Source organism: Prinia subflava, chromosome 8, assembly GCF_021018805.1.
Source record: "Prinia subflava isolate CZ2003 ecotype Zambia chromosome 8, Cam_Psub_1.2, whole genome shotgun sequence".
NCBI lineage: Eukaryota > Metazoa > Chordata > Aves > Passeriformes > Cisticolidae > Prinia > Prinia subflava.
Window position 1 is genome coordinate 27502353 of NC_086254.1, and position 23192 is coordinate 27525544.

At 49.3% G+C, this 23192-nt stretch overlaps 1 protein-coding gene across 3 annotated transcripts; it reads left to right on the plus strand.

The window, feature by feature from the left end:
* Positions 1 to 1245: 1245 nt before the first annotated feature.
* SLC17A9 (solute carrier family 17 member 9) lies at positions 1246 to 21347 on the plus strand. 3 transcript variants are annotated; one of them, XM_063404317.1, is made up of 14 exons: positions 1316 to 1431; positions 4864 to 4945; positions 9784 to 9981; positions 10925 to 11064; positions 11682 to 11781; positions 12729 to 12859; positions 13677 to 13773; positions 14593 to 14689; positions 16622 to 16709; positions 17014 to 17048; positions 17468 to 17583; positions 18025 to 18080; positions 18599 to 18628; positions 18739 to 21347. In XM_063404317.1, the coding sequence occupies exons 3-14, from the start codon at positions 9809 to 9811 to the stop codon at positions 18900 to 18902; spliced, it is 1227 nt and encodes a 408-aa protein (XP_063260387.1). In that variant the 5' UTR covers positions 1316 to 1431; positions 4864 to 4945; positions 9784 to 9808; the 3' UTR covers positions 18903 to 21347. The 3 variants fall into 3 exon arrangements, with proteins under 3 accessions (XP_063260388.1, XP_063260385.1, XP_063260387.1); XM_063404315.1 differs by lacking the exon at positions 4864 to 4945 and having other exon boundaries at positions 1252 to 1431; XM_063404318.1 differs by lacking the exons at positions 4864 to 4945; positions 9784 to 9981 and having other exon boundaries at positions 1246 to 1431.
* Positions 21348 to 23192: the final 1845 nt, after the last annotated feature.

A 23192-nucleotide genomic window follows, 5' to 3' on the forward strand; every position in this document is an offset into this window, starting at 1 on the left:
CACGGCTTGGCTCCCTCTTCTGGAAAAGGGGACAGTAGCAGAGTGAATAAAAATACTTCATAGTTTCATTTCCTGCCCAAATAAAGGGAGGAAAGCCTATGACTAAATGAAAGCTAAGGTGGTTACTAGACGTGGTTCCTCTCAGTCTCTCCTTGCAGCAAGGCTCGTTGTGTTTGTGTTCTCTGTATGCAGCAGGTCTGTGTGACTGTGCCTGACTATGCCACGGGCCTTTTGGGGAAGATATCTTTTTTTCCTGAGGAAGAAATATCAAAGCAAAGGATAAAGTATGACTTGATGATTTTTGCCTTTTTAGTAACCTCCCTCTCCTGGGGCTGTCTTTGGTGTGTTAGGAACCTTTTTGCTGTTTCACTCTCAAGGGTTCAGTCCATAATGGTGTTATGCCTCCTGATTTGTGTAGCAAACTGTTCATCAGGGACCTACCAACGGATTCATGTGGGGTGAAAGATACTTGAATTACCTCAATATTAGTTTGCTAAAGGCTTAATTCCATCAAGGATTTAGCGGTTTCTGGCTGCAGGAATAGCAGACAGGAGGTGTCAGCCCTGCACCTGTGCGTTTTGGTGCAGCTCTGGTACCTTTCCCAGGGGCCACGCACGACCTTGCTCGGGCTGTGTGGGAGCTCCTCCATCCTTTGCTCACCTGCAGTTTTGCCCTTCCTGCTTCCAAGGCTGCAATCGGCCACAGCATCACCTGAACGACGCCTCAACACGGCTCCTCCAAGCTCGTTCGTGATCTTTGAGTCACGAGTCCTTTTGTTGTGGACTGAGATAACCATCATTTCAATTACTTATTTCCATAAAGAGTTTGATTATCTCTTACAGATACAACAAGGCAGCGCCTCTATCCAACAGACATAAATCAAGCTGTAGCAACACTTATCCCTATTTATTTTATCTTCGGAAGTGAATGCCATACTGGTTTCTAATCCTTAAAAAGCAGAAGCGGAGACTTTTCTGCCGGCAAACCCGTGAGAGCTGCGGGAGCAGGGAGCGATTCCCTGCCCAGACATGCGAGCGGGAGGACAGACCCCGCTGGGTCCCTCCTGCCGTGGCGGATGGGGTGTCAGGAATTACCGGGGGAGAGGGAACCAGCACAGCCCCGGTTCGCCGGGGCCGGAGGGGCCGGCACCTGCCCCCGGAGCGCTCAGCTCCGCGGCTTCGAGGCTGCCCGGGGACGCAGAGCGGCACCGGCACCGGGCCGGGCGGGACTTCCCGGCACGGCGGGCGGGGGCGGCGGGAGGCGCTGACACGTGGCCGCGGCCCGGCGGGGGAGGGAGCCGGCGATGTGAGCCGGCGAGGCGGAAGGCGCTGCCCGCATGGCCGCGGGGGGCGGCGGCAGGAATGTGCCCCCGGGCAGCGGCCCCCGCGACGGCATGAGGCGGGATGGTGGCACCGAGCCCTACTGGTCCAGGTAAGGATGGACCCGCTCCCGGGAAAGCCGCTCCGCTGATTTGCGGCGCTCTCCGGGCGCTCCCCGCATCCCCCCGGCCGGTGCCCGGCCCCGGCATCCTCGGTCCCCGCTGCCCCCGCAGCTCCTGGGAAGGATGCGGCTCCGGGATGGAGGGGTCGGGCGGCCCGCACCGCGCCCGGAGAGGCGATTTCGGGGGTGCTTGGTGCTCCCCGTCTGGCCGGGACCCTCCTGTCCCCGTGCCTGTCCCCGTCCCTGTCCCCGTCCCTGTCCCTGCCCCCGTCCCTGTCCCCGTCGCTGCCCTGCGGGAGGGACACGGTCCCACCGCCCCGGGCGGCTCCGCTGTCTCACTCCTCTGGATTCCAGCACAAACGGTAGAAGGAAGGGGGAAGATAGGGAATTACTTTGAAAAACAGGGGAAAAAAACCTAACTATTGAGCTTATTTCTGGCCTATGATCAGTGAATTAAACACAAAACCGCTGTGAGGTTCTTATCAAAGTGTTCCAGTGGGGATGTTTGTACTGGCGATAGTCATTCATTAAGATAAAGTCTGGAATGGGAGCTAGGCAGCAGCCAGACGGCATGAACTGCTCTTGATATAAAGTCACTAAAATACTCAAAGTACAGTTAAACCCCAGTGACCACTTTTAACAGCAGGGGCACAGGCAAAGGCAGGGGGATCCAGTGTTTGGAGTGTTGGGACACCTGGCCCGGCGCTGCGCCTCTCTGCCACCCTGGGAAAGTCATCCAGCACCAAGAGCTCAGGATCAGCCCCTTCTCCCATCACAGGTGGGGGGAGATGACGATTCCAAAGTACCAGTGGGGCAGCTGGAATTCATGGTCAGATCTTTTCCGAACTGGGAGCCCCCTGCGCTTTAGAAATTTGGCTCGGTTTCAGATGTCTGGCTGCCACAGGCCAGGCCTGGGCTCCCCTCTTTGCCTTGGGGTCACGCTGTGGTGAGCTCGCCCTGGCAGGAGAGCAGCGGGACAGCCTCAGGACAGGGACAGCCGTGCCAATGCACACAACACGGAGCCAAGGGGAGGGATGGCCCCTTCCAGCAGCAGAGAACCTGGAGAATCTGATGTGTTCTTACCCATCCATGGCTTTCTGCTGTGGCAGCAGGCTGATACCAGCTTTTTCTGCACTCAGAGACTGGGAAGTCTCATCAAATCCATGCTCATCTTAAGAGTAGCGGGGTGGGTCCTAAAGGAGACCTTTGGCACAGAGGCTCTTAACATTTGAAGATTCTTTCCCCCTAAAGCACTTCAGAAAACTCCTTCACTCTATCTCCTCCTTGCTAATTTTTCCCTGAGTCTTTGTGAAGTGGGAATGGTGGGACCCCACACCAGATTTTCATGAGGCAAAACGTTATAGGTTTCCCCTCTAGGAAAAAAACCAAAAAACCAAAAAACATTAGACCAGAACAAGCCCTCCTGTTTCTCAAATCTCTTCGAAAAATGCAGAACACAGATAACACTTTCCAAAACAAAAGGGATGAAGACAGCCTGTTGATCGAGACAGACATTTTAAGTGATTCTGACCATGCTAAGTGCTGCTAATAATTGAGAGAATCCTGTTAATGGCAAGGAGCATCAGGATAACCCTAAGGCAGGTCAGATCATTATCTCTATTGCTGTAGTTGACAGAAGCTGAGATCATGTCCCATTGTTTAGTGTAGACACACACGTGCTCACAGCCCTTCTCTGGGGAGGTTTTATGGAGGTTTTATGGCCTAAAGTAAACTGGGCAGGTGGAGGGTGAGTGAGGGGGAGCAGGGAGGGGGAATGAGCCACCAGACCAGGTCGCTGGTTTCGAGCAGGTTTGTCAAGTTGTATAAGGTACCTCATTGGGAAGTGAATTTGGTGGACAATTTGTGAACAGTATATGCAAGTAAATAACTTTCATCGTTTCCAAGCAGTGAGTTATTGCCATGGAGGCAAGGTGTTATCAAGTGGGGGAAGTGACATGGGTTCTCCTTTCATGCTCCAACAAAAGACATGCCAGGCAGCCTTCCAAGATCTGTCAGTGCAAGGAGAGATAAACAGTTATCTCGGCAGGTTTATTTCTCCGTCTTTGTTCATGCTACTTCTTCTTTTGTCCTCCCTTTTTTCATCTGGCTTTTCCTTCCTCTTCCATTCTTCCAGCCTTGTGTTTTCTCCTGCCTGCCTTCCCCAAACTTTTCTGCAGGTTTCCAGTGGCTCCATTATCACACATCTCTTCCAAGAGCAGCACTTGGGGATTATTTTTTGGGGCTTGAAAAAGCTCTTGTGCTTATGGAGCACATCTGGACAGTTAAAGAGCATTTCTTAATGTTGATCCTAACATGCCAAAGCAGAACCACTGGGGCAGTGGATGTGTTTAAGCAGGTCTGGTTTAACTGAGGGAAGACCAAACAGCAAAAAGAGAAATCGCTTGCTGAAGGTTGCACTCAAAGCCACCAGCAGACCCAGCAGTGGATGTGGGGCTCACATTTTGGATGGTGCCTCCGGGAGAGAAATGCAGCATGAAAAATTCACTGTGTCCTGGGGAGCAAATGACTCCTGAAGCCACTCTGCATCTCCCAGCCTCTGGCTACACCTGAAGACAAGGGGCGATTATAGCAGTTTCTTTAAGCTGCAGAGATAAAAGGAGTCCTACCCTGGCCACAGGCTGGCCTCCAGTCACCTGATCTTTGCCCAGAGACAACAGCCAGTTGTTTTTGCTGAATTCTGTGCCCTCATCTTTTGTCAACATGATGTCCCAGCTTTAGTTGTTTGGGGTATTTTTGGTGGTTGGGATTTTTGTTTTACAAGTTCCTCACCCTGCATTTGTGAGCCTTGCTGAGAACTTTTTTCGCCTTGAAAACGTAAGCAGTGCACGCATTCCATTCCTGGCTGATCCGTGTATGCCCTCAGATCAGTGTTCAAAGCATGCCTCTGCTTTATTATTATGTTTTCTCACCACCTCCACCTGGACTCAACAACTACTTCCAGCTCATATGAGCTGCTGAAATCTAATTTCATCTTCGCTTTTGCCGAAAGCAAGAAATGAAGAGAGGGAATAAACCCAAAGCTCGTTTGCTGAACACCACTTTGTTGCCATCTGCAGCTCTGTGGAGGGAGCTTGAGCACAGGAAGCCAGCAGCTTTCCCAGGAAAAAAAGCCCTGTGTCCTCTGTGCTGCTCTTTTTGGCTGCTAGCTGGATGGGGAAAAAAAAATCCAACAGGTCTCCTCTAAACCCCAATGCTAGTTTTGACAGTGACAAATCATTAGCTTGGAGCTGGTCTACAGCATGACAAAATCTCGAGGAGAGGGGGGAGATTATTCCAAGCCTCTCTCTTGACAAGCATGTTAGATTATGAAGGAGAAATTGTTGAGAAAAACGAAGAGTGAGAAGTGAAAGGACTGTCAAACAGGGTTAAAAATAACAGCCTGGGTATTATCTCCTGGCACAGGAGTGTCTGCACGGCCACTGTGTTGGTGCCACGTCAGTCAGTCCTGCTTGTGGAGGTCACTGTAAATTAAAGCTGTAGGCAGGTAAGCTGGAAAAGAGTGTTTTTGAAGGGAGATGACCCCATGGGCCTGGGAATGGGTGATGAGGAGGGAGGAGTTGACACACCGTGGTTGGTCCCCCAAGCACAGGGGGACCACAGGCAGCAGCTGGGGACATTCCCCTGGGAGGTGCCTCATGCTTGGGCTGCTGGGTGTCCTGGGTTTGGAGCTGGTGGCGTGGCTGGGAGCTCGGTACCACCGTGTGGGCTCACCCCCATCCTGCCCTGGGGTCCTGGCAGGGTCTGGGGAGTGGCCACTGCTGGTGGCTGGGATGAGCCAGAGGGCTGGGGGAGACTGCACTGGTGTGCTCTCCATGCATCTTCCACAGAACTGTTCCTAATCTCATTTCCCTCTCAGTTTTAGAGAGGGAAATTGAGGTAGTGCCCCTCCGTGGGAGGTTGTGCTCTGCTGATGGTCCCTGTGCCCATCCTGTGCAGATCAGGAGCTGCAGCTCCCAGTTCTTCTTCCAGTTATGGGAAACACCCACAGATCTTGCAGATGGCTTCTGGCCAGGAGCTGTTGCTGGGACAGGTTGTTTTTAGTCTTGCTGTCTAACACAGCTCTCTTACCACCTGAAAATACCTGGTGGCCCAGCCTCGTGCCTTGGAGGGGGCTAAACTGGGATGTAATTGGCAGCCTGAGCTCCAGAGAGTCCATCTCAACAGTGACCTGCAGTGTCTGCCAAAGCCCTGCAGACTGCGGGAAAGGGGGGAGGCGAGTCAAGAGAAATATAAGTTGAATAAATATTTTCTCTGTGGCATCTACTGGAGAAATTCCTCCAGCAGGAAAACACACTGCAAATAAAGATACCCTGTGCTGCTGGCTCTGCTTCCACTGCCAGACAGCTCAGCTTGCTTTTGCCCCTTTGGGGATCTCAGGCATCCTTGAAAATCCATCCTAACCACTGTGCCCTGAGTGGGGGATCCGTTTGGTTGCTGGCAGCTGGGTCTCAGGGAAATCAGTGCATGCTTCGAAGCAAAGCCATTTCCACCCAGTGCCCAAGGCTGCATTTGGAGGAGGAGAACCAAGGGACATCAGACAGGGCTGCTCAAAAAGCCACCCAGGGAGAGTCGTTAGGGCTTGGGCTAATTATAGTCTGAGTGGTGGCTGGAGGTTTGTGAAATAGGAAGTGTTTCTAGCTGCATGGCTGCTTTGCTCAGTGAAGAGGGTCTGTGCTGTGCAGGAGGGGGCACACCTGCAGTGCCTGTCTCTTGTGGGGAGAAGGGGATTGCAGGTCAGGAGGGCACGGGCTGGGCACTGAGGAGCCCCTGCCACCACACAGCACCAATTACATCAATCAGGTGGCTCCAGACAAGCTGCAGTGATTCCCTGCCAGGGGTGTGGAGGGCTGGCCCCTCTCACAGAGGTGTCACACATAGTCAGGACTGGCCCAGCAATGCTTGGTGGGAGATGCTCGGTCTGGTGGGTGAGTCAGGCGTGGTGGCACCAGTGACAGCAGTGGCTGTGATTTCCTGTGCTCTGACTTGGGATGCTTATCTGCAGCACATCTGTCTCCCTCCCTCATCAGGGGATTCGTTAGATTGAATCTGTTAACACTGGTGAAGTTTCACTTCTCAGATGGCTGATGCCACCCACAAAACTTTTGTTTGATTTGTCACTATTCCTTAGTTTTGAAAGGAGGGTTTTAATTCCTGTCTTTGTGCTAGTCCAGGTTCCTCCCGTGTAACCTCTGCTGTTGTTGTTTTGTACTGAGCAGAACGTTGAGTCATCTGCAGGCTCTGTGATAACTATAATTAGGAGAAAATGCATTTACAAAGCTCTTTCCTGTGATGCAAGCACGTCATTGTCCTTGCAGGGAAATCATTCCTGCCATGCTTCCAGGTGGGTGTGAGCAGCTACTGATTATATTTGACACTCATACTCTTTGGGTGGATTTTCCTAGCTGGATGTGCTGCTTGTGGGGGAAGTGGTAGTCTGAGGCCCTTGTTATGTTCTCCACTTGTTGTGAGCATAATCCCTACTGATGTAATTAAACATAAAGGAAGAGAATATAGGATGGAGTACTAGTCAAAGAGAACATTGAGAGTGTGTCATACACCCAGAGATTTTTTTAGTGCTTTGGAATAAAAGTCAAGGGAAAAAATATATCCCTGGAGTTTTGTCAGAACATCAGCTGGAGAAGAGGCTTCTTGAGAGAGAAAGGGAGTGAAGACTCCTTGAGATGCTCAGGTCTTTTTCTCTCCCTGTTACACCTTGCAGAGCCGTACAGGGTTTAGGATAAAGGAAGAACTGTTGATCTGGTATTAAAATGCTGCTGTGTTTATCATGATAACTGCAAGTTATTCTGAACACACCAGAATGACTGGAGAGACAGAGCTCAGCCCCACTCCAGTGAAAGCTCACAAAAGTCTCCCTTTGCTGCAGGAAAAAAGTACAATTTAGGAAACTATCTTGGTGACCAAATAGTAGAAAATACCTCCACACATCACTGGCTGCTGTGCTTTACTCTGTCACCTCGCTTGTTGCAGGTTCAATAGCTCAAATTTACCAGTGCTGTGCTGTTGGAGATAACAGAGATTACAGACCTGGACTGGCAACAGCCATTTGGGCAGAGCGGGCAGGAATTGTGCCTGGAACTATCCCATCCCTGAGGGCTCTCCGGAAGGTTTTCCATGGCTGGTTATCCCCCTGCCCTCTGCCTTTGGTGGAGGATTTACACCCAAAAGCTCCTACCCATATTATCCTGCTGGGGTGTGTGTGACCCAGAGCTGCAGTGTCCTGGAGCCTTTGATTTCCCTGTGCTTTTCTGTACCAAGCTGGGGTCAGTGGAGCTGCTGTTCCTGCAGCTGGCTGGGGCTGGTGCTTGAACAGCAGCCCACCTTTGGTTTTGCAGCAAGTGGAGATACGATTGAAGGTAAATTCCCCTCAGGGTAAGCCCATGAGGGACTCTGACAGTGTTTCCCAGCTGGGTGAAGTGACTGAGGCAGGTCAGCCCCTGCTGGCTCATTCCTCCAGCAAAGTTAGGTGAGGTTTGCCAGTTTCTGTCTTATTTTGTGCACTCGTGTGTGTGTACAGCAACAACAGCTCCAACCTTCCAAACACCGACTGAAACACTTCCAGTTCCTCCTGCCAGGGGTTGGCACTGAGCTGCTTATCTGCCTTGTCAGGAAACAGCAATAAATCCACCTCCAGCAGGTTCACCTGCTCCGGAATTCTGCTTTTCATTGTTCCTTCACCTCCCCGCTGTGATGGCCCATTTACACCTTTATAAATGGGGTTGTGCTGTGTGGGATTAACCCACATTTGTCATAATTCCAGTACAGAGAAATCAACTCTCTATTTAATAGAAAAGGTGACCCGGGTTGTTTCCCACATGGAGAGTGGGTGTGTTTAGCAGGGTGGAAAGCCCAGAGGTTGCTGCCCTGGTACAGTGAATTCCTCTGGAGCAGAGAGAGTCTGTTAGCTCAGTGCTTTGTGCTCTGGCCTCTGGGCATAGAAATAATCGAATACAAATAGTACCAATAGTGGGTGTTCTTACTCAGCTTTTAACTCTGTAATGGACTGGCTTGGCTGAGGGAAAGCAGAAAGATTTATCTACATCTGGGTCTGATATTTGCAGCAAAATGTGTTTGTTTGCTCCAGAGGGCATCACTGACTTGCCTCTCACTTACTTCCAGCCTGTAGGAGCCCTTTTCTTGAGGCTGAAAATTCACACACCAGAAATATATATTCTGTTAACATATTTTGGCTCTTATTATTATCTAAATTTTTAAATCTAATTATTAATTAATTATTTTTCTTCTCTCTCTGAGCTCTGCAGGTCATTAATTAATTATTAATTAATTATTTTGCTTCTCTCTCTGAGCTCTTCAGGTCCGTCAAGTCTTGTCTCTCTAAAGAGTTCCTGCATATCCCTCCTCTTTAGGAAGGGTAACACACAGATTACCTCCCCTGAGTAGTGGGTAAAAATGCCAAATAACTAAGGTCTGCTACTGAGGTGTGTCTCATGCAGCTGCTTCCAACCTCATGCCCTGACATTTTCTTTGTTATTCTTATCTTTTAAAGAACAGTCTCTCCTTTAGAGGAAAAAGGGCTGACAAACCAGGTTCCTGTTTGCCTTTCCCTCCATCCACAGCCAGGGATGTCCAAGTAGCCTGTTCACCTTGCAGCCTATGGACAGGCATTGGCTGCTGGGGCCAGTGGATGCCTTGGGAAGGCTGAGCTGGAACAGAGGCTGGACAGAGCTAGAGGATAAAGTAGGGATTTATTGAAAGGGCTTTAGGGTACACCTTGGGCAGGACAAGAGCATGGCCAGGGCTACACCCAAGGTAGACTAAAAATGGTCACAAAAAATGGCTGACCAGTCACGAGGTCTTGCATTTTTTGTAAGTTTTGGTCCATTTGCATATTGGGGTTTAATTGTCCAGTTACAGCTTCAGGCTGTGAGGTCCCATCATTCTTGTTCCTCCCCTCAGTCCACCCTGGTTTGTGCTTTGGGGTCTGAAAGTTGTCCTTGGTCTTCAGCAGGAAAAGGATTTGTTTTGTATCCCTGCTCTGTGAAGAGAGCTCACCAGCACTTAATGTGAGGCTCAAACCTGCACCTCTGGGCAGCACAAAATCTGAAAAACACAAAAGCTAAAACTTAAGGCATCAAAACAGTGTTTGGGATGAAGTTGGCATCGTTCCTAAAAGCCATCAGCTGGGACACCCTGTCAGGACCGCAGTGCCCCGGGGCAGCTGTGCTGACCTTCACTTTACCGAGACACACTCGGCTTGCAAAGCCAACCTGACCCCTCAATCCTCGCTGTGCACAGACCCACAGCATCCCCCCTGCCCTTTCCCCCTGTCTGTCCCTCCCTCAGGCCCCAGTGCCGTGTGTGGACGGCGATGCTGCTGCTGGGGACGTGCCTGCTGTACTGTGCCCGCGTGGCCGTGCCCATCTGCGCCGTGGCTCTCAGCTCCTACTTCGGCTGGGACAAGAAGCAGTTCGGCGTGGTGCTCAGCAGCTTCTTCTGGGGCTACTGCCTCACACAGATCCTCGGGGGACACATCAGTGATCAGTACTGCAATTTATTCTCTCATGTTTTCTTGTTTTAGTGAGGCTTGGCTGGGTTTTGACCCCGTGTGAGCAGTGGCAGTGCCAAGTTTCACAGAGATGGGATGGCAAAGGGTGTCCATGGGGAGAAGCTCTGGCTGAGAAGGGATGTGGGTGGTTTAGACTGTCCAGATGGAAGCTGTGGATGTCTCATCCCTGGGAGTGATTCTAGGATTCTGTAAATACAGCTTTTTTGATTTGATCTGCACAGGGATCTTTGTTTTCAGTTCAACACTTCCAGTCTTTCTGCCCTATATTCTCTTGAAGTCTTTTCTCAAGCAGGTCCCCATACGCAGTTTCCATCATGTTTAGAAAAACTGTCTCCATTGTGCCATATGAATTAAAAACCAAACAATTTCCCCAGCTGGCTTCAAGGGAGGATCTGAATCATTACCTGCTCCAGTCCCTTTCCCCAGCCAGTCTATTGTTAGTGAGATAGCTTTTCTGTGAAATCTTTTGTGAGGAGCACATGCCTGGAAGGGATGCATTATGCACTGTGCTATTTAATTAGGGTCCTTAAGAGTTTGCAAGAAAACACACGGAGAAACCTGAATGGTAAAAGGCAGAGCTGATGATGTAAAAGTGCAAATGGAGAACACCATCACTGGTTAAGAGAAGCAGAATGGTGACAGCAGTTGGGTTTCCCCTCCACCAGCAAATCAGAGATTTGAGTGGCTCAGTGCTGTGAGATCTCTGGGATCAGTGAGTGCTGGAGTTGGATGGGCAGTGCTGGCAGGAGATGGGAAGGGAAAAGGTCAGAGCTACTCCCCAAGGGCCAAGAGAAGAACAGGTTTGACCAAAAGGTTGCTCTTAAAAACAGGTTAAACTGGGAAGGGCACTTGAGTCTGGACTGGAGGACTTTGCCAGTTTGCCTTCCTATCTTTGATAATGTGTTTTCTGTCTTCCAGAATAGGAGGTGAGAAAGTTCTTCTCCTTTCAGCATCAGCCTGGGGGCTCCTCACAGTGCTCACCCCGCTGCTCACCCACATCACTTCAGCCCATCTGGTTTTTATGACCTCCTCCAGGTTCCTCATGGGGCTGCTGCAAGGTGAGACCCCAGTCCTGAGCATGTCCGTGTGTCTGTCTGTCCAGGGGCTTCCTTGTACAGCATATTCATGTGTAGCACATTGAGATGCAAGTCCCATGGTTTGCAGTGCTCGAACCCTTCCCGTGGGTGTCTGAGCAATTCTCTGCCTCAAATCTGCCTCCACATCCAGAACTTCCATGGAAAAAATAGTGACATTTCTAGAGAAAGTCACTGACAAGTCAATCCCCTGTAGAAATCTCTCTGCCAGGCAGGGGCTGCTGCCTTCCAAAATCATCGCTGGTGGTGTTTGGTTTTCCACATTTTAAAACTCCTTCAAAACACTCAGAGAAAATTGGCCCTTGCCAAAACTTTTGGATAATTTGGGGTGATTTTCCTTCCCTTTTGCCAAGCTGCAGCACTGGGAAGTGCATTGGCACTGATGGATTTACAGCAGCAGTGGTGATGAAACGGGATTACGGAGAAGGCACAAACAAACCTTTGCTGGCAATGCATCCACTCAGTTTATTTTATATCCCTGTTTTGAATTCACCAAAGGCTTTGCTGATTTGTCTCACTGTTTAGCTTGCTATGAACCTTCTAAATTTTCTTTTCTTTTGCCTTGCTGCTGTTTCTCTCAGGGGTGTACTTCCCATCACTGGCCAGCCTGCTGTCACAGAGGGTCCGGGAGGGCGAGCGAGCCTTCACCTACAGCACAGTGGGGACTGGATCACAGTTTGGGTGAGTTCAAAGCCCTCTGAGCACTGAGTGACAGCCTCTGGACATCATATGTGATGAAATGCCATTAAATAGTTGGAGGCAAAACTCACAGCCCAAAGTACACGGGTCCTCAAGGACTCCTGCTGCAGCTGAGGAAGCCTCAGGCAGTTGCTGTCCTGCCTGCCAAGGATTTATGTATTGTTTTCTCTTTCTTTTCAAACCAGACTTTGAAGGCTGTTTGCAATATTTAATTACTATGGGAAACAGCCCAATTCAGCAGGAAGAGCAAGGGTCAGCCTGACACTGGTCACCTGTCCTCTCTGACAGATGGGAAGAATAGAACTTCTCCATCTCTGCTGATCTCCATCAGAATTGCATTTCTAAATGGAGAGGTTGCTTAAAAGCAGAATAGAAATATCACTGTGTTGAATCACTCAGTTTTCCACTGTTCTCATTTCTTTTGCTGCTTTACCCATTCTCTGGGGTACTGCACACCAGCAACCTCCTTTTCTTTCCACAGTGACCATTTTTTCAGCATGGGGCAGGTGAGGGTGAGATCCTTTTGAGATTTCTCCTGCCAGTGAGGGTCTGGCCCGAGATGCCACCCAGGGAACAGGAGAGATTGCAGAGCCTTGGTGGGACTGGTGGCAGCACCCACACATGCAGAGACTGAGAAATTCTTCCCTGTGAGGGTGCTGAGGCCCTGGCACAGGTTTCCCAGAGAAGCTGTGGCTGCTCCATCCCTGGCAGTGCCCAAGGCCAGGTTAGATGGGGCTTGGAGCAACCTGGGATAATGGAAGGTCCCTGCCCATGGCAGGGGGTGGAACAAGATGAGCTCTGAGGTCCTTCCAAACCCAAGCCATTTTAGGATTCTGTGGTTCAGTGACAGCAGCACTGACCCCAGGGAGAGCCTCCCATCAGTGTGCTCAGTCTGAGCTCTCAGTAAATCTGAGTGGTTTCCCTTGCAGAACGCTGCTGATCGGTGGTGCAGGGTCTCTCCTCCTGGATTGGTACGGCTGGGAAAGTGTTTTCTACTTCTCTGGTTTGCTCACTTTGCTCTGGGTTTATTGCACCTGCAAATATCTCCTGAGTGAGAAAGGTGAGTCCAGCTGCATCCCTGGGACTGGCAGTGCTCCCGAGGATCTGGGAACTAAGTGATTCCTCTCCATTATTTTCTGCAAATCCTGTGTTTCCAAGAGCATGCCTGGTTTTACACCAAGGCCTTTGCTCAGATGTGTTCTGTAATACCCGATGTGTCTCACCCAAGATCCTCAACCCAAAAACGAGGATTTGAGCTCTTGCAATGCTGATTTCCTATTTCAAGTCCCATGCTGGATTATATCATTGCTGAGAGCCTGATCTGGCTCCTCAGTACTCTTTAAGCACCAGTGAAAACACAAAACAGAGCATGATCTTCAAAGTGGATTAAGCTAAAGCAGGGCAAGATACTTACTCCAAACTAAGAGCATCTACACACAGAGCTTTTAAAAACCAGTTAATCCACAATATCTCTTCCCAAATAACTGCCTAGGAGTAATTCCACATATGGACAAACCCTTACACCTGGCTGCAGCAGTATTAGGGTGAGTGTGATATATAGGAGCCCAGCTCACTGGGAGCTGGGTGTGTGTGTGGTACTGCACAGAATCCAAACCCAGACCCTGCCAAGGGACTTCTGTTTAATTATAAAAGAGATATAACACGTGGGTGAAGGTGGCTGCGTGGGGAGGGCTGTGGAAAAATTTTGGGAAAAAATGTAACAAACTGTTTCCATGAGTGTTCAATGCTGGTAGAGCCAAAATCCCAAGGGTTAGAAGGAGATTAAAAGTGTTTGTACAGCAGTGTCCCAGGGCTGCCTCTAGCTGCACAGGTAATTACTGACCACAGCTTTCCTTTGGATGTTTTCTTCCCTGCAGAACTCACCATCCCCATAAACTATTTAACGAGAGGCCTCTCGATACCCAAGCAGACCAAAGTTCCCTGGAAGCAGCTGTTTAGGAAGGCACCCATCTGGTAGGCAGCTGCATGCACTGGCCAGGATGGGAGCATCCTATTCCTCCTCTCTGGGCTTATTTCTTCTGCCTCTGTGGGTTTTATCCACTTATTTATAAGTTTGAGAAGCAGAACCACTTTTCTAATTCCTTCTGTATAAACAAAGAACTGAGAAGGTAAGCTTGGCAAAGGTGGTTTATGTTCTGTCCTGGCAAATCTTTCTGGTTGCCAGGCTGTTCCCCCTGGATGAGTCCTGTGCTCCTCTGGGGTGATATTTTCCACGGGTCTTGTTAGAAATGCTGATTGTAATGGGCTGCTAAGAAAAGGGGCACTGGGTGGCACGGGCTGTGTTCTCACTGCTGGCAAACATCCTTTTAATGGCCATTTTTCCTTCGGGATGCTGCAGTGGGTACTGAAGCTCATCCAAGCTGTCCCCAAGGGGGAGGAGGAGGATGGGGCTGCAGGGCAGCAAACCCATTCCTGCCTTGAATAACAACGGAGCTGATAACAAATCCCTAGAAAACCCTAAAGAACACCTCTCGGAGCAGGAGGGCTCTTGCAGGGCTGGAAGGGACCGGTGGGAAATGCAGTGGCATAATTAGCACTTCAATTAACCTCGCCTGGCCCCGGGGCTGTGCAGTGGGGCAGCCAAGGAACAAGCCACAAGGAGAAAGCTGCAAGGAGTGGTTATCTGCGACAAAAATCTCAGGAAGCTAAAAGGAGTAGTTATCAGTGACAAAAATCCCTGGGGTTTGGTAGGAACTAAAATCTGGAGTGCCCTTTTCCCACCCAGCACGACCTGTCACTGCTGATTGTTTCCTCTCAGCTCTGTATTTTCAGGGCTGTCATCATCGCTCAGCTCTCCACGGCCAGCACCTTCTTCACTCTCCTCTCCTGGCTGCCAACTTTCTTCAAGGAAACTTTTCCCGAGTCTAAGGTGGGTTGGCTCCGAAGCAGAGGCACTGCCCTTCAAAGAGCTGCCAAAGGGGCTTGGAGAGGGAGGAAGATGATGAGGAGGGGTTTGGGGAGGCAGGAGGAGCTGGGAGGTTTGGCAGGAGCTGTGGCACCCTTGCAGATTCTTTTGGAGCTCTCTCCAGGTTGCAGAGGCTGGTTTCTATTTGCTTGTTTAGGGATGCTGAAGGGTGCAGGGAAGGGCAGGGTGGCATTGGGTTTTAAACTGCTTTTCTTCTGAGGAAAAGATAATTTTCAACTAGCACAAAGCTCATGACATGGTTGCAAATAACCACCATTCACTCCTAGTATTTTTACAGGGTTTTTAACTGGACTAGCATTGTACAGCTCAGACCTGCCTGTGGAAATGATAATTACCATTAATAACATGTACTTCAAACATACTACAAGAGCTTCCCTCTCCTCAGCACAAATGATACTCCCATTTTTTAGAAAGCCAGGCAATACTCATCTGGGCTGAGAGCTGGTATTTTGTTCTCAGAAACTCAGACAGTCTCCTCCACAATGGCTCTGTATGGTTTTTACAATTTCCAGAGCTGCTTACAAATGCCTTTTCATATTAAACATGTAAAGCTCTTTATGGCATACTTGATATTTATATTAAAATCATGTGTTAAACCAGCAAACATATTGTTGTGACAAGATCTGTGCACCTCGAGTAATGTGCTTGTGCAGCAGTAATTTACCATCTGTTAGGCATTATATCGTGGTGCCCTTATGTAAGATGCTCTGTGGAGTGCTCCTGCAGCTGATAATCACTTCGTGCTGTTTAAAACAGAGGCTGAGGCTGCTTGAATTTAAAGGATGGGTGCTAATCCCGAGTGTGGGGAACCCGTGTCACCTGCTGGCCGAAATCCCGTGCTGCAGATGGGCTGGGCACCTGAGAGAAAGTGATGGAGGCTCAGGGTGATGGGCTGTGGGATGGGGCAAGGTTGGGACTGACCTGCTGAGCAGCCCCAGCTGCTGTTAACAGACAGCAGCAACACCACCCCACAAAACCCGTGGGCTAACCTTGTCAAAAATGACCAAGACCCGAATTTTAAAGGCATGGAAAGATGCAGATTTGACCCTGGTGTGATTTCCAGGAGCAGCTTTAACAGGATTATTGAAAAACAAGATTATTCAGCCCTCCCACACATCCCAAAGCCAGGCAGGAAGGGGAGAAGCCTCCACCTCAGGGTCTGAGCCAAGGAGACATGCTGGGGGTTATGGGTGCGGGGATGGGTGAGTGGGTTCAGCCAGCTGAGCTGAAATCCAGCCCAGCCCACACTGATTTCAGCTCCTGTGGGATCTGGGCACCAGAGTGCCCCTGAGCAGCTGTAATCCAGCTGACCACTAATGGTCTGTGATTACAGCTGCAGCTCACTTAATTGAAAATAGGCCGAAGGATGTTGGTATCCATAATGTTACCTAATCCTGCCATTAGAAAATCCAGCTCTGCTCCCTCAGCCCCACACAGTAACGCTGCTAATGAGCTGGAAACTGCTGGAGATTTTGCCAGCAGCTTTGCTGGGGACCCACAGGAAACCCACACTGAACTTCCCAGGGCTCTGTGGCTCTCTGCCACATCATCTTGCAGAGCAGTAAACTTTGCCATGTTTAATCCCTCTTTCCCAGAGTGTTCTGCCTCTTCCCCTGGATGCAGCGTTGCTGGGGAAGAAGGAAAGACAACAAATCTACAAATGCTACAGCCCTGTGATGCTCCTGCTCCCTCACAGAGCTTGGAGTGGGGCATGGTACAGCTGAGAGCTGGCTCTGCAAAGGGGGTAGAGGTGCTGCAACAAGTCCTGAGTGCTTCATTTATTTCTCCTTTTGACAGGTGTCACAGATTGTCAAAATATTTGTGAACAATCTCAGCTCTGATAACAAATCTCTCTTGATTTTCACTTCTTTTCAGGGTTGGGTGTTTAATGTAGTCCCCTGGCTGGTTGCAATTCCGACGAGCTTGTTCAGTGGATTTCTGTCTGATCATTTAATTAGTCAAGGTGAGAGCTCTTTATGGCTTTTCCTCAGCTCTCCTGTGATGTGGGAGGAGGACCTGGGTGGGAGGAGGTGGCTTCTTGCTAGGGAGAAGACCCAGCAAATAGGCAGTGTGAGGTTCTGATACAAAAACAGAACAAATTCTCCAGTGTCCAAATCCCATCCACGTGCTTGGGGCTCCCTTTGACCTCATTCATAATATCCACCTGGAGATAAAATCTGGGCATCTGAAATCTATTTATGTTGTAGTTTTCTGAATGGACAACAAGGTGAGCTGTGCTTAACTCCAAGTATCCCTTTCTTCCCCAGGGTACAGAACCATCACCATTCGTAAGTTCATGCAGGTAAGAGAGCTGAAGCTGTGGAGGGATACCTGAGTTACCAGTTAAACTCTGATTGTGTGGCAGAGTAGACCTCGTATGGAGCTGGGATGGGGGTTTTAGATGGAAACAGGAAAGATTTTCTGGCTTTGCACATTAACTGGTGTTCAGGATGTGTGAAAGGAAATCCAGAGGAAAACCCTGGCTGTGAGCAACACAAGAGTGAACAGAAATAGAAATGCTGGGTGAGAACACAGTGTATCCTCTGATCTGCAGCATCACATCCCTCTGGACAGACCCCTGAAGGACCTTAGGGGGGGAAAGGAGCACAGGGTGCACACAGACTCATGCCATTGGAAAAGGGAACGGGTTGTTCATGGCAGGAATTGCTCTCTTCCTTACAGAAAATGTGCCGTGGTGTTTAATTTTCACTTTTTTTCCAGGTCATTGGCTCTGGTGTCTCAAGCATTTTTGCTTTGTGCCTGGGCCAGACCTCCAGTTTCTGCAAAGCAATAGTGTTTGCCTCAGCCTCAGTTGGACTGCAGACCTTCAACCACAGGTGAGGAGAGCCATGGGCACAGTGGCCCTCAGCTCCCCTGCACATTTGGCATTTTGGGGTCTCAGAGGAGGCTGCCTCTGTCCTGACTGTGAGAACAAGAACTGGCACTAGCCTAAGCATTGAGTTTGGGACCTTGTGAGGCTGGTGGAGTTTAGTGCCCTGTGGGTTGGAATTAATCCAGCAAACCTCTAGCCTGGAAGGGCTTGGAGAGAGATGGAGCAGGAGGGGAATTGCACTGTGGCCCCTCTGAACACTTTGGGTTGAATTGTTTTCCTTCTGCTACTCACCTGCTTTACTCTCAGCATCTCCCTTTTCCTGCCAGTACCATTTCTTGTCCAGGACCTTTCCTTGTGTTTGACAAAGCAAACTGTGTAAATGATGGAAAAGCAGTCATGTTCCATTCAAACAGCCATTTCTTTTTCCCCCTCTATTTCTCACCAGTGGCATTTCAGTAAACGTGCAGGACCTGGCCCCCTCGTGTGCTGGCCTGCTCTTTGGTAAGGATTCTCTGGGGTTTCTGTGCTGGAGAGGTGGCATCTGTTGGGGGGAAATGGTCACCAGCATGAAAGTTTGAGCAGGAGCAGCTCTGGGCAGTGTCTGCTCTGTGTGTGCAGTCTCAGCTTCCTCCTGTGATAAACCTGCCACTGCTGGGGGCAGGTAACACCACCAAGGTGCCTTTTTTCTGTCTGTGAGGTGCTCTGTGCACCCAGGGATGGCCTGGGGCTGTGTCATGGTCTTGTTGCCCATTGAAGCTGGGGCTGCCCCATCCCTGGAGGTGTCCAAGGCCAGGTTGGACGGGGCTTGGAGCAACCTGGGATAGTGGAAGGTGTCCCTGCCCATGGCAGGAGGGTGGAATGAGGTGAGCTTTAAGGTCCATCCCTGCTCAAACCAGTCACTATTCCATGATCAGAAAGGCATTTTGCCCAACATGCAGACCAGGGGTTGGTGGGAGCTGTGATGAAACCTCTCATGTCTGTGGGTTTTCAAAAGTTCTTTTTACACCTTTTCTTTCCAGGGGTTGCAAATACAGGTGGAGCCCTCCTAGGTAAAGTACTGTCCTGCAGCTCATCCTTTCCTGGAGAGAGCCCTCTCCCTGTGGAGGGCAGGATCCAGCCCAGAGCCTTGGCATGTGTTTCTCCTCTCTCTTCTCTGCAGGTGTTGTTTGTGTGTACCTGGCTGGGTACCTGATCGAGACCACTGGCTCCTGGATTTCAGTTTTCAACCTGGTGGCTGCTGTGAATGGCATTGGGCTCTGCACATTCCTCCTGTTTGGAGAGGCCCAGAGGGTGGACACAGACTCTGTGTACATGGATCTCTAGAGATGAGCCCAAGAAGAGCTGAAGGACAGGAGAGTGTCACATCTATGAGTTATTCTTGCACAAGTGCCAAAGAACATTTTACTTTTTATTTAGTTGTTTTAACAGGAAAAAATATGCTGAAACCAAGTACATAATGGGTCTGGATGAAACCCATGGGAGAAAGAAATTTAGAGTTCATTTTTTTGCTCAGGGCTGTAGCTGGTGGCTTGCAGAGCCACCCAGCTCAACATCTCCAGTGAGGATATGTCTGTGGGACCAGTTTGTCCCAGTCTGTGTCTCGTGGACAAATATCCTTGTGGCCAAAGCAGCTGACCTGGTCTAAGTCCTGAGGCTGCTGTGGTTCCATGCCCTCTTGAGGGGAGCTGCTTCTCCGTGTGGCAGTGGGGCTCCCCTGCTCTGCTGTCCTGGGACCCCCTGGCCCTGGGGCTGCAGTGCCACCAGGTGTCCTGTGAGGTGTGACAGGAGCATCCCAGCAGTGCCTCTGCCCTTAACCCCCTGTGCCTTCCTTCTGCAGGTCCCAGCAGGTGTGCAGGGTTGTGGGGTGAATTCCAGGCTTCCCTTTGGGGGGTGTTTGGATGTGTGCCAGGGCCATGGGGCTGTGTCACTGCTGTGTCACAGAGCGGGGACAAGGTCCAAGCCAAGCCTGGCTGTGCTCAAGACCCAAGGTCTCCCTTCTCTCCCTGATGGCTTCACCCCAGCCCTGAGCCCAGGTGGGCCAGCTCCACCACGAGAGCAGAGCTGAGCTGTCCCCAGGGGTCAGGCTTAGCTGGGCTGACCTTGCAGTGCAGCTCCAGCCGAGGAATCCCTCTGGAGCTGTTTTGTCAAATGCTGTGAATGTATGGGAAGAACCAGTCACACTCTGTGCTGTGGATCTCCAACTCCCAAATGCTTTCTGCATGATTAAACTTGTCCTCCACGTGCTCTCAAAGGGCTGAGGAAGACTTTCCAAAGAGCTTGGCATGGGCAGGTTTTGTTTCTATGTTAAGCATAAATCAATTTTTTACATTGGGCGTCCATAGGGATGTGGATTCCCTGAGTCAGAGGGAAATACTTGGCTGTAGACACCTCTGAGCCTGAATGTCTTAAAGTTATTTATAAATATTTTAAAATTTAAGCACCAAATCCTATATTTTATGTACTTGAGGCCTGATTCTGCATGCTTGTTTTGAGTGGTGCTCCCACCAAATCCAAAACTATTTCTCAAAGGGGAGGATCTACCAGCCTCCAGTGTTTGGTTCTGTAGGATCAGTTTTAAAGATGAATTTCAAATTAAAGGAATTCATTGCTTCTCCTCCAATTCCTTGATTGCAACCTGAAACGATCTCTTTGGTTTCTCCAGTGCTTACCAGCAGACTCAGGCTGAGCAGCAGGTTTCCCAAGGACCTTGCAGTGCAGGAAATCTATAGGTTCAGGTGGAAAAAAAATCCCATTATCTTCTTTTTCACTTTTTTTTTTTTTTTTTTCTTTTGCCAAATTTCCAAATTTCTTCTTGGAAGACCTGCTGGAGCCATGTAAAGTTTCTGGTTTGTAGTGAAAATGCTGACAGCTTTTTAATTGCAGAGACACTAGTGGGCATCACTAAGCTGAGCTGATCCACTTGCTGGGCAGAGTTAGAGATAAGGATGCAACTGCCTGATGTCTTCCCAAGAGAATAAAGAATCAATGTGGCCTGACTGGGGACAGAGGGATAAGAAAGTATTTTATTTTACTCCTTCTGTGCTCTTTTTTTCTCTCAAAGGCCATTTGCTACCATAGGTACCACTCTGTATTGGGGTGCTGCAGAGCCAGGAGTTAGGGAGGCTGCTGGGAGCTCTTAAATCAGTGGGTAAATTGGGAAAAACACCCAGTAACAACAAACACAAACACAGCCAGGCTTGCCAAAGAGCCCCGAGGCTGTGCAGCCATCTCTGTCAGCTTGTCCTTTGTCCAGTCTGAGCAGATTGCTTGCATGGCCTTTTCTATAGTGACAGAAAAAACCCCACCCTATGGGTTTTGTGGGGTTTTAGAGTATCTTTCCTGACCATTCAGTGCTGCAGGTCAGGAGCACAAGGGGTCAGTTCTGGTTCCTTTGCTGGCTGCACCATTTCTTGTGGAGGAGCTGATGAGTTTAAATCACGTTTGAATCAGGCTGTGTGGCCACCCCTCGGATCTGCCAGCTGGGAAATTGAAACAGATCTTCAAAGGAAAATGTTTGGCTGTGCCTTCTCTGTGAATCCAGCTGACTTTGCAGTGAGCTGTCCGAGTTATCTGCCTCTGTAACTGGCTAATAAGTGAAATGTTTGACCTACACTTGAGGCTTGTGTTTCATTGTCATCTTACCTCTTTGGTGAGGTATTGAAACCGGTTTCATATCTGTACTGTTACTTGTTTAAGCCAAAGCTTGTGGTCTGCCAGTTTTTGCTATGGAAGGACCTAAAAAAATAAAGGCAGCGAGTCATTTGAAAACTGTGCTTTTCCTTGAACTCTGCTTTTCCTGCAGAGGTGTTAATTTGTGTGATCAGTGAGGGACAGAGGAGTATATTTGATGTGATTAAGTCCCGGGGGAGGCTGTGCAGGGAGAATATTTGTGCTGGCAGATTTTCACAGCATCCTCACGTGTACTTGTACATCAGACTCAGAGTTCATCCAGCTGCATCTTCCCACTGGTTTGGGAAAAATGAATGAAAAGCTGCCTTCAGCAAGGGTGTGGACAGTAAAGCATCAGCAGACACGATCCAATATCACTTTAAAAGAGTAATGACACAAATGAGGTGATTCTTGGCTGGGACACACCCCGTGGGTGGATCACCTTCCACACAGCGATCATGCTAAAAAAAATAAATAAAAATACATTTCCACCTTTTTCTATATCTTTGCTGATAGGTTCGAGCAGATGCCAACAGAGGGAGCTGTGAGCTCTGGGATGTGGCAGCTCCTGGCCGGCAGAGTGCTGAGCCGGCCCTGGCACAGCTGGCACAGCTGGCACAGCTGGCACAGCTGGCACAGCCTGGCCCTGCCCACGAGCAGCCCTGGCTGGTGGCTCTCGTGGCTGGAGCCGCCTTTGGGAGCCCCAGGATTTGCTGTCCCAGCGTTCACTTCCATCCCTCACAGGGCAATCACACAGTTTTTGTAGGGAGGAAAAGTTTTGGACACGTTTGAAAAGGAGAAATTGCCATTAAATGAATTTTAACACCTCATCTGTAGGGTCATATAATAGAGAAAATATCTCTTAATTACTATAGACTCCTCTAATTTTCTCATCAATATGTTCAGAAAATAAGTCAACATGAAGCTCGGTGACATAAAAATGATACTGAGGATAATTTAGCAGAGTGCAAGTTCTCTTCAACTTTCCCTATCTTTTTGCTCCCCTTACAGAGCTATCAACAACCTCTGACATGCACATTTGAGCTTTTTTGACCTTTTAGGTCATTTAGGTGATTTAAAACTTTTTCAGCTCCAAGAAGCCACAGACTTACCTTAAAGCCTGCCCTGTTCTTCTCCACCTGTGCAGAGCCTGAGAGAAAAGAAGGAAAAGAAGGGTTTGGTATTTTTGTATTTTTGGTTTGGTTTGCCCCACCCCCAACAACCTTTTTTAATATATTTTCTCTCTTTTTTTTTTTTTTTTTTTTTTTTTTTTTTTTTTTTTTTTTTCCTTCCTTTTTTAAGTCTTTTTTTCTGCCACATGCCCTAAATTGTCAGTGTCCCAGGCTGGATCTCAGCTTTCCAGCCTGCCCTGAGCAAGCAGGGACAGGCACAGTGCAGAAGGGCCTCAAAGGCTGATCAGTGACAGGTACCCCGTGTTGCTGCTGGGGGTTGGTTTGTGTTTAAATTATTTGGGATATATTCCATAGCTGGCTGAAGATCCTTGGAAATATCCTGTTTTATTGCAGTTTGCATAACACTAAATCAATAAACACATTCAAGCAGATGGAAAGCAAAACACAGGAGGAAAGTAGCACGATTTGGAGGAGAAAAGGGATAGCAAAGAGCACTCCTCACTGATAATTTTGCCTGGAAAACACAAGCAGATGCTCTCACAGCAGAGACCTGATCTAACATCCACCTGGCAGCTCCCCAGGGCCAGGACATGCCCCAAAGACAGCAGCTCTCAAAGGGCACCCAGTCCTGTAACAAGCAAAATATCACCATTTATTGCAGCCGTGACCTACTGCATGGCGAGTAATGAGGAATTTTCCATTTCAAACTTTAATGCAATAATTAAGATGTCCATTAAGGCCTTTACAGTTTGGCTGCTTGTAATTAAAGATGGGGTTTTTGGGGGGGGAATGGCAGGGAGTTGCAGTCCAG

What these genes read in the sequence shown, in the direction of transcription:
- SLC17A9 (XM_063404315.1), top strand. Translation starts at nt 1,337, where the DNA reads ATGGCCGCGGGGGGCGGCGGCAGGAATGTGCCCCCGGGCAGCGGCCCC. An exon ending in ATATCTCCTGAGTGAGAAAG is followed by an intron (nt 12,860 to 13,676) that starts GTGAGTCCAGCT and finishes TCTTCCCTGCAG; the next exon opens with AACTCACCATCCCCATAAAC. An exon ending in CCATTCGTAAGTTCATGCAG is followed by an intron (nt 17,049 to 17,467) that starts GTAAGAGAGCTG and finishes CTTTTTTTCCAG; the next exon opens with GTCATTGGCTCTGGTGTCTC.